General features: G+C 34.2%; 1 protein-coding gene across 1 annotated transcript; it reads right to left on the reverse strand.

The window, feature by feature from the left end:
• Window positions 1-7131: 7131 nt before the first annotated feature.
• LOC102664035 (protein MAIN-LIKE 1-like) lies at window positions 7132-8785 on the reverse strand. Its single transcript, XM_006589975.1, has 5 exons — window positions 8546-8785; window positions 8265-8405; window positions 7727-8119; window positions 7460-7624; window positions 7132-7356 (listed from the first exon to the last, which is right to left on the reverse strand). Exons 1-5 carry the CDS (start codon window positions 8783-8785, stop codon window positions 7132-7134), a joined length of 1164 nt encoding a protein of 387 aa, XP_006590038.1.
• Between the last annotated feature and the right edge of the window lie 2574 nt (window positions 8786-11359).

Genomic DNA, 11359 nt, shown 5'->3' on the forward strand with positions numbered 1-11359 from the left:
CAAGATTATGCATAACAATTAAGAAGAATTCCATAGCCAGAAAGGTGATATTTCATTAATAATTAAAAGCCAAGTGGAATCAGACTCCTAGGACACAATTGGTGCTGCAATTTATGGGTGATTTGGTTGGGTAGGAACAAAGTTGTGTTTCAACAATAAAACTTGGAAACTTCAAAGATTTTTGAACATTTTCAAACTCTACCCTGGAGATCGTGAGGTTTTGTAAAAAGGGATTTATTTATCCGTATTTATCTTGGATAAGTAATTTGTGTTAGTGTATTGCAGTCACGCTAGGAGAAGACCATAATTTAGATTGGTACAACTCCTAATCTTCAAAGATGGATGGTTTGCTTTGGTCATGAACTATTGAGTAAGATTAATGTTTTTCTTATACCATCCTCTATAAGTCCATGCATGTGTCGGGGGTTTATTGGTTCTCTTTGTTTGGTGGGGTATGAAATCAGGTAGTTATTCTTCAATTGATTTTGTAATTTTTGGAATGACTTATTTTCTTGATGTATTCTTGTCTTGGAGCTGGTTTGGTACATCTTGTACCTATTAGGCTTTCTTTTAATAAGAGTTGTTTTGCCTGTGTTTAAAAAAAAATCTTCACAATCTAGGTGTACATTGTATATAAACATATGAATCTCCCTATTAACCAATAGCGTAAATTTGAAATTAGTGATTTAGTTACATGGTTAATGGATTTTTAATACAAAAAGTAATTCAATAAAAAAAAATTGCATCTATTAGGATGTTAGGAGTGTTGCTAGGTGCACCCAGCAGTTTTGCTGGTACACCCAGCAAAATTTATAAATGACAAAAATGTCACTGGTTTCTTTTTTCATTATAAAAGCTTTTTTTCCTAGAAATGCACACGGCTCCATTTTTGTTCTCTGTTTTTGTGGTTTTCGTGCTGCATTGTCTCCGGTTCGTGAGTTTGTTGTGAACGATTAGGTGCGGTGAAGGTGAAGGTACTGGTGTTGAGCATTGCGGTGGTCGACGGCGGCATTCGAGGTACGCAGAAGGTGGTGCTGCTATTGGGAAGGTATGGAAACGTTACGAATCAACTTGATCCGGAAGTTGGTATACTTACGGATTAACTTGATCCGTAAGAGAACCATACCAACTTTCGGATCAAGTTGATTCGTAAGTCACTTACGGTTTAACTTGATCCGTAACGTTTCCACACCAACTTATGGATCAACTTGATCCGTAAGTGACTTACGGAACAACTTGATCCGTAAGTCACTTACAGACTAACTTGATCCGTAAGTTGGTATTTTTTTAAAATATTTACTATTTTTGTAATTAAATTAATAATTTTTTTAAAATTATTAATTTGAGTTGGTTAGATGGACGAAGATGAGTGGATGTATGAAAGTATAATGCCTGAAGAAGCGCATATGGATTATCAAAATGAAGAAGCATGTGGTGTGAATGAACCATATGTTGATTATTCCGATGCGTTCAAGACTTCTCAGGTTATAATGTTAATGTTTGTCACAGATTTAATAAAATGAATACTGGTAGAAAACTTAAATTATGTGAATTGTTTTGTAGGTGTTTGAGTGTTGAGATGATGTTTTGCAGTGGGCTCGATCCGTTGCTCATGAAAACGGACTTGTGGCAGTGATTTTAAGGTCGGACACAAACACAGGTAGTAAAGGAAGGACTACATTTGTGTTAATTGGTTGTGAAAGGAGTGGTGAGTATATGTATAGGAAAAAAGAATTTATCAGAAGAGACACTAGGACTAGGAAATGTGGGTGTCCCTTCAAGCTTCGTTGCAAGCCAGTGGTTGGAGGAGAAGGTTGGATGGTGAAGTTGATTTGTGGAGTGAATAATCATGAATTGGACAAGTCATTAGTTGGACATCCATATACGGGGCGATTGACTAAAGCTGAAAAAACACTTATTGTTGATATGACGAAGTCCATGGTGAAGCCAAGAAACATTTGCTAACTCTAAAGGAACACAATGCCAATAGTTGTATGACCATTAAACAGATATACAATGCAAGAAGTGCATTTCGTTCTTCCATAAGAGGAAGCGATCTTGAAATGCAACATCTGATGAAGCTTCTTGAACGTGATCAGTATATTCATTGGCACAAAATAAAGGATGAAGACGTGGTTCATGATATCTTTTGGTGTCACCCTAATGCAGTGAAGTTAGTCAACGCATGTAATTTGGTGTTTTTGATAGATAACACCTACAAAACAAAATGGCACAGACTTCCACTGCTCGATTTTGTTGGGGTGACACCGACTGAGATGACATTCTCTGCCATTTTTGCATATGTGGAGTGTGAACGCGTTAATAATTTGGTCTGGGCTTCACAACGCTTTCGAGGCCTTTTTTTAAAAGTGTGATGCCCTCCCTGGAGTTATTGTCACTGACAGAGACCAAGCATTGATGAATGCAGTGAAGGCTGTATTCCATGATGTACAAATTTGTTGTGCAGCTTTCACATAAACAAGAATGTGAAGGCCAAATGTAAATCACTAATTGGGCAAAAAAATGCTTGGGATTATGTCATGGATTGTTGGGGATGTCTGACTGATTGTCCTTCAGAACAACAGCTTGATGAATGCTTGAAGAAGTTCAAAATGGCTTGCGCACCTTGGTTAATGTTTGTTGACTATGTCAAGGAAACATGGATAATACCACACAAGGAAAAATTTGTTTCCGCCTGGACTAATAAGGTGATGCACTTAGGAAACACAACAACAAACAGGTATAAAATTGTTCAACTATTTCTATTAATGTTGATGAATTGATGGAATTGTATTATTATATATATTTATTTTTATTTGTGTATTTGAAATGTAGGGTTGAATCTGCTCACTCGTCTTTAAAGAGATTGTTACAAAATAGCCTTGGAGACTTATGCAGTGTGTAGGATGCCATGAACAACATAATTACGTTGCAGCACATGGAGATTAAAGCATCATTTGAAACAAGTACACATGTCGTTGGACATGTGTTTAAAAAAACCTTATACAAGAGGCTTCTTGGAATGGTTTCAAGGTATGTTTTAAATCAGATTGTTGCTGAATTAGAGCGTGTTGACTATGCTGGCAAGAATCCCTCAAGTTGTGGTTGCATGGTGAGAACCATGCTTGGTCTTCCTTGTGTTTGTGAGCTATCCAAATATGTTGGTGGTTGCATCCCACTGAATTCAATCCATATGTTTTGGAGGAGACTAAGTTTTTCAGACCAAGGGTTATCTGAGCCCAAAGTGAGCATCAAGGTAGAAATAGAAACAATATCCAAAATATTCGAAGAACTTGATGTTTGTGGCAAGTTTACTCTGAAGACTAAACTTTGGGAAATTGTATACCCTGATCAAAATTCGATGTGTCCTCCTCCAGCAAAGGTTAACACAAAGGGGGCACCGAAGAAACCTATGAGCAGGAACCCAAGGTCAACAAAGCGCGATCCATCTTACTAGGAGTATGTAGATGCCTTTGAATCTATGCAAAATATCAATTCGTTGGTGAAGTGTAGTGCATCATCCTCTGAGCAACCAAATCAAAGAACGATGATGTCCATGTTGGACCAATTTCAGTCATTTATGCACGACTTCATTGATAAGATTGTTGATGTCAAAGCTGACGGTAACTATGGATATCAGTCGGTTTCCGTTTTATTAGGTATGGGTGAAGACTTTGGTCGGTGGTCCGCAACCATCTGCTTAAAGAACTTAGCAAATTCTCATAAGACTATATCAAGCTCTTTGGTGGCACGGAGAGATTTGCGGAATTAAGGATATCACTACTTGTTGATGGGTTAACCAAGGTATATAATTTATGTATTTGATTTTTAAGACTTAACTTTGAAATTAAGTTTGACGTGTATATTTTTTTCATTCAGGTGACTACGGATAAGTGGATGAATATAACCGACATAGGATATGTCATTGCATCAAGGTATAATGTAATCGTTGTATCCTTGTCTAAACAATAAAGCATGACATTCTTTCCTCTTAGAAGTCAACCACTGGAAAATTCTTCATTGCATCGTATAATTTGTATTGGTCATGTGTATGGCAATCATTTCGTTGAGGTACATTGTAGATATGAAGTGTTTTTTTAATATTTATGCAATGAGTTTTGTAGGATTGAGTTAACACTTTTTTTGCATGTATAACATGTTTATTTAAAAGAACGTTGTCCCTTATCGCCTGTAGCATTGTTATGGTCTAGCAATTGTCATCCGCAGGCGAAGCTGTGGCCAAATCCATATATTAGCAAAATGCAGCATTACAAGAGCTTTGTGATGTTCAAGAGAGACTATGTTGACATAAATGATGATTGAACATGTAATTTATAATGACTGATCATTTTGAATTGGATTTTCACATTTATGTGTCTTTGTATATTTGTTACATCCACAATAAAATTATTACTTAATTCTAAAAAAGCATGTATGATATATCGTTGTCTAAGTTGGCAACACATTGTGAAAAAACATGTATGATAAATTGTTGTCTGCATTAACATAAAGTGCGTGACAAGACCTTGCACAACATGACTACACATGTAGATCTGATGCAAGATAAAGTGTGTCACGCCATTGGTGTAGTTAACAACACATAAGAAAGCATGTGTATGTGTATTTTTAATCTTTAAAAAATGCAACACTGATATTAAAACTCATATATATATATATATATATATATATATATATATATATATATATATATATATATATATATATATATAAAACCACAAGTTTCAGTCATAACCCAACTCTTACAAAAAAAACTATGGCATTCTTGGGAGAGACAAGCAGTCAGACAATTGTGAACTCTACATTAGGTTTTATTTTTCCAAATGGATCCATTGTTCACAACGACAGTGGTGTTTCCTTTCAAGCTTCCACTCCAGTTTCCATTTGAGTACCTAACGGTTGTGATTTTCAAACGTTAAAAACCAGAATATACAATACCCTTGAGCTAACCGACAAACAATTTTTGGTTGAAATTTACTACTGGCAGTCTTTCACATATGCAGGTAATCAATTTCGGTTTCAATGTATGCAACTAAAAAATGATGCTGATGTTAACACAATGTTAATGTGTAATCATCAATTTTCGTTTGCTGGTGCGATTGAGTTATTATGTAGCATTGCTAAAACACCAGATGGTATTTTAAACTTACTTCAAGCCACTATGACCCCTACTCATGATGCCTTGCTATATTACAATGGGAGGTGGAACATGTCACGCTAAAATGAGTTTGTTGGTTACTCATTCATAGGAAAAAATCCCAAAAAGTTTGACATTCCTTCCGGATGTACCATGGATGAACTGAAGGATTTGATCAAGCAAGTTGTGCCTGTTGGGATTTCCCCTTATGGTATTCATGAAACAGAAATGATAAGACGATTGTTTTTTCGAAAACCAAGTCACCATGAGTATTCAGAAAAAGTTATAAAATTCGAAATAATTGAACTCAAAACCAACGATGACGTGATTAAGGTGTTACTTGAGTCTAACTATTGGAAAAAGATTGGGTCAATAGAAATTTTAGTTGTTTTCAGTAAACCTGTAATGGAAATGGAAGACAAGTTGTCCTTGTCGCAAAATTAGCATGAGTTAGTCCTAGTATTTGATGCAAATTTAATTTTGTTCCACTATGTTGAAGTTAATGTATCTTCAAAGATAATTTAATTTGAGGTAACTATATATATCAATAATTAAATAAGTTGATATGTAAATTGAGTAAAAAAAAGTTGATATCAATAGAAAAGAATTTAAAATTTTTCAAAAAATAGAAATATCTTTTATTTGCATAATAAATTAACAAAAAAAATTATTTTGATTTGATTGATTTATATGTTAAAATAGATAATAATAGCTACTAATTATGTTAAATTAACAAAAAAAAAACATTTTATGGTTTTTTCAATAATAATAGCTACTAACTACTTTTGTTGCTCCCAATGAGTTAAGATCTTTAATTATTACTAATTATGTTTGATTTCTTTAAGCAAAATCTTGGATCTAAATATTTTGAATGAAAAAATATGATTGAATGAAGAAATCCTACTTAAGATGATTAGTAAAGCTCTTCAGTAAAGATTAATCTTTAATGAACAAATTGACACAAATATTAATTAAGATGAAAAACTAATTATAAACATGAAATTATTACTGCTAGTTGAGCTTAATTTTGACTGTTTCAGTTGATGAGCCTATCATTAGTTTGATTTGTTATTAATTTATTTTGTCGAGTCCTTTGAGTCAATTTATGATTCATGATTGGATCGATCATCTAGACGACATCAACCGGGTGCTTATAATTATACCTAGTATAGCGATAATTAAATTTTAAAACATATTTAAAAAAACACTTTTCAAAAAAAATATTTAATAGGCAATCCTAATATCATCCATTAAGCTAGATTAGGCAATCCTAACATATACATTGAATTTCAATATAAAATGTGTAAATAAACTACGACTGATCTGTGTGCCGCCTATGTCGAGACCTAACATAAACTAGTTGGTCTTGTGTGACACTCCTAGCAATCCTGAGGCATTCTTCAATCAGCTCATGTGTCGATGTGTCTGGCGTGACCACCTCTAGGTTGAGATGGCTCTGCAACCTCTCCGTAATCGCATGGCAAGCTTCCTGTTAAATACAAAACAAACAAATTAGACAAATTATTATGAAAAAATTGACGTAAATGACGTAAATTATTAGTAACAGTTACCATTGCATGTCTCAGCTCGACCACATTGGACCTTGCAGATGTCGACGGTGCTGCTGGCTCCATGACCAGACGGATATCTGTGTCTGGATCTTGAGTGGCAACTCTGGGCTATGTAGCATGACCATCTGCTCGAGGATCTGATGGCTGGCCTGGTGTCATGAATGGATGTGAAATGCGGAAGAACCAGTCGATGTAGTCGTTGGCACACTGACCTGGCCCAGCGTACACCTCACCTGCTGCAACCATATGGTCCAAATAGTGCATCCATCTGTCGTGTATATCATCATACGACACCCATGAATCGATAGGCGGAGCAGGAATGGTCTGGGTGTATCCAAACCGCCGCATGACCCTCTCTAGTCGGTAATACACAACAACGGGCCCCCAGCGTAGGAGACCGGAATATCATGAAATCATATGGAAGTCTCGGACCGGTCGGTGCTCCCCATATGGGATCCAACATACATCCGAAATCCGAAGTCGGTCCAGGCGCTCCCTGTATGCCAGTGTACGTATACTCTTCACGGTCTTCTTCGTAGCAATCCACCTACAGGCACGCAGTGAATCCTCGTCGTAGTCCGGATCAGCAATGGATTCTGCGACTGAGGGAAAGTGCTCGTATATCCAACACTACAGAGGTAACATGAAAATCATAAACATTAATAATGAAAGTCTAAAAAAAGTTAAAGTTAAACATTGTTGAACCTCAACGAATCAAAAACATGTTTGTTACCTGCAGCAGCGTGATGTAACTACCAAGCTGTCCTCTGGTTCTAATAGAAGCATCGTTGAGGTGGTCATACATATGGACCAGCACAACTACTCCCCAGACGTACCTCCCAGTCTGACTGAGGTCACGAAGGGCCTCCGAAAACACAACATGAACATTGGTTGCACTCTTGTTAGCAAAAAGAGTGTAACCCAGAAGATGAAGAAGATACGTGTGAGCCACAGCTGTCCAATGACCTGCCTGACATCGACACTCATAGATATCACGTACCCGTTGCAGGCGTACGTATGGTCCACGACACTGCCCTGTCTCAGCCCTGACAGCCTCTGCAGAGACCATCAATAAGTCCACCTGCATCTGTACCGCATCATCCACGTGCAAGGGCTGAAAGGCATGCAAGTCGCCAACCACGGGCAGATGCAGAAGAGATGAGACGTCATCCAGCGTGATCGTCACCTCTCCCACAGGGAGATGGAAACTAGACGTCTCCTGGTGCCACCGCTTGACAAACGACGACAAAAGTCCCCGATCACCAATGTCTACCGAACACGCAATCAGAGGACTTAGTCCTGTCCCAGCAACTAGGCCCTCAATGGCAAGGACAGACCTGCCTAAACTATGGACCTTCCTCCCGTGAGAGGATAACTTCAACTCAGGACGCTCCTGAATTGAAGTATAAAGGAACACACAATTCGTTAACATCCTCATTTAAAGGAAAACAAATTTCAATGATAAAGTATAATTAACAAAACAAATTTCAATGATAAAGTATAATTAACAACTAACTAAAATTCAATATTATAAATACCTCTCCCATCCATACGCTGCCTGCAACGTGATCCGCATACTGGGTCAGCACGGATGGGTCGCTCGAACCACCCAGAAATCCCTCAGGCTCATCCTCAGCAGCCTGTGCGCCTGTGTCTGTAGTAATGTCTGGCCGAGTGTTCTATACATCACCTCCTGCCATCAGCTCATCCGTATATACGTCAGCCTGAACAGTAGCTCCTCTAGTGTCACCCTCAACTACATTGATTGGTCCAGACTGAACTCCAGCAGTTGCACCTTGAGCTGCACCCTCAGCTACACCTTCAGTAGCTCCTCAGTTTCTTCTTCAGGTACTACAGGAGGTGGCAATGGACACCTCCTCATATTATGACATGTTGCCTGACATCTGCTGCATTTGTATGGAGTTGGGTCCCTTCTTAGCCTAGTCTTGTTAGGGTTTTCATCAAGCTCTCTCCTTTTCAATTTCTTTGGTCTACCAGGACCTTTTTTGTATTTTGGTGGTTGAATCTCATCAAACTCTGTAACTAACCACATATCCATACCATTAATTGATGCAACCTTATGGCCATAACAAACACCATATGCTTCCCTTGAATAATAATTATTCACATAATCCACAACTTTAAAATTTTTGAATTGTATGACAATCATTGCATGCATGTAAGGCATGCCAACCAATCCCTAGAAGTTACATGAACAACTTTGTTTGTTTATCTCAATAATAAATTTCTCACCAGAATGTAGATGAGTGACTTCGAAATCTCTATCTCCTCCCCAAGCAGCTACTCAATTCCTAGACTTTTCTACCTTCCAGTCCAACCTTTTCAGGGGCTTAGGCATCACCTCACCTTTGTAATTTTTTAATTTATTTCTAAGGGTTGTAAACCTATTCATGATGTACATTCTAATCCACTCACACATGGTTATGATAGGCTTATCCCTAGCTACTAGTATTGTACTCTTAAAGGACTCACTAAGGTTGTTCATCAAAATATCACACTTTAGGTAATGTGAGAATGCATACTTACACCATGTGTTTCCTCTCCAGGTTATACAACCAATGATATGCAGCTTCATTGATGTCCTTAATCAACTATATTTTGTGTTTCCACAACATTTTCCAAAGACCAATGATTTTTTTAAAATTTTATTAATGTATATAATAATATGCTTTTTTTAAATTAAAAAACAAAAAATAATGATATGGACGCCTACGCCTATGTGTTTAGTGACAACGCGTGATGACGTAACACTTTATCTGTCACATCATCACTTAACGGATGCCAACTAATGACAGGTAGCAAAATGAAACATAAAAAAATTTCAAGTACGTGGTTGAAAAAAATTAAATATTAGGTAATAATATGAAAACGACCTATAGTTCAAATTTGAAAAACTTAATTAAAAAAACAATAAAAGTATCATTTTCGTATAATTTAATTATTTTTTATAAATAATAGTAATGTTTGAAATATTGTGTGGCACTATGTTAAGCTAAATTAATTAAGGTGGGATTAAGTTACTCTAAAGATATTTTTAGTATAAGAAAAAAAAATCATATTTGGAAATCATGATTTTCGAAAAACATAAACACAAAAATCATCAATCTCACAATATTTCTTGAAAATACTATTTTTTTAAATAATAAACCAGTCATGCGAAATAAACATTTTAACTTGAGATTCTAGAAAAACTAAAAACGTCCATTGTATCAAATGTCCCTAAGAATAATTCTCAATAGAATTATCATACTTAACAATTATTTGAACCAATAATATCTTAAATGATTTGTTAATTTATTCTTTGCCAATTTTTAAAGAATTAAAAGTAAAAAGTAATTAAAAAGTGCAATGTTCAATGATGAAAAGATAAAAAATGTTTTATAAAATAATTCTAATTTTAATTTTTTACTAATAAAAATACTATTTATTAGTATATCTTATTCTCAAATTTTACTATTTATCACATTTAATAGGAAAATGTTTAAAATTTTATATAATTATGTCAATTTTTTATTTAACATAATTATATTGAATGAGTTAATTTGAGTATTATAGTATTTTTTTACACCATTAAAACTTTTATCTCAACTTAAGAAAGTTAGATTTTCACACCTATATAGAAATATTTTTATGAGAAATACAAGTAAAAAAATTACTTAACATATAGCTAAAAGTAATGTTTAAAATATATACAAAACATAAATATATATATATATATATATATATATATATATATATATATATATATATATATATATATATATATATATATATATATATATAAAAGGAGGAATCAAATTATAGCCGTGTAACTTTAATCATTATTACATCATTTTTATAACTTGACATTAAATGTGATTTTATTGATCAATCAATTAAATTATATTTACATGTTACCAAGATCGTTTGTCTCAAGTTTTGTCAAAATTGAATAATGACAAAAAAATAATCAAATAATCCATATTCTAATATTTTTGAAATGTTTGTATTAAGTTGATTTTTATTTGTATGAACTAAGTGTCAAATGATTTTGGATTAATATAAAATTTTACATATATAATCTATGCGAAATGAACTTTTAATCCAACCGTGAATTTTTAAAAAATATTATTCAATTGAAAGTTATAGAAAATGATATAATAATTGTCAAAATTATACCGATGTAATTTGATCTCTATATACATATATATATATATATATATATATGTAAAATTTAATGTTAATTCAAAATCATTTTCTATCTCTTTAATATAAATTAAAATTAATATAATATACATATTTCAAAATATATTAAAATATAAATAATTTAATTATATTTTTATTATTTAATTTTAACAAAATTTGACATATATATATAATTAAAAAATAATATAATAGTTCTCAAAATTACATCATTTCGATCTCTCCTAATCTTATTATCTTATTCCTCCTAATCCTATTGTCTTATTCCATCAAATCTTGTTACTACCGTAATGGTTATATATAATTCTTAAAGGTAGGTGAAATTACTTTAAGTTTCTAAATTACCAAATAGGGTAAGTTTTAAGTAAATACTAAGAAAGGACTAAGTGGTAGTGTACCACAACTTCTCAGCAAAATCGTAAAACATTTT

Source organism: Glycine max, chromosome 10 (assembly GCF_000004515.6).
Source record: "Glycine max cultivar Williams 82 chromosome 10, Glycine_max_v4.0, whole genome shotgun sequence".
In the NCBI taxonomy this organism is placed as follows: domain Eukaryota; kingdom Viridiplantae; phylum Streptophyta; class Magnoliopsida; order Fabales; family Fabaceae; genus Glycine; species Glycine max.

Bases quoted from the DNA above. Each gene is read 5' to 3' on its own strand.
- LOC102664035 (XM_006589975.1), bottom strand. From the start codon at position 8,785: ATGGATATGTGGTTAGTTACAGAGTTTGATGAGATTCAACCACCAAAA. The intron at 8,406-8,545 runs GTGTAGCTGAGG...GGTGATGTATAG, and splicing joins AAACTGAGGAGCTACTGAAG to AACACTCGGCCAGACATTAC. The intron at 7,357-7,459 runs GTAACAAACATG...TTACCTCTGTAG, and splicing joins GTTACATCACGCTGCTGCAG to TGTTGGATATACGAGCACTT.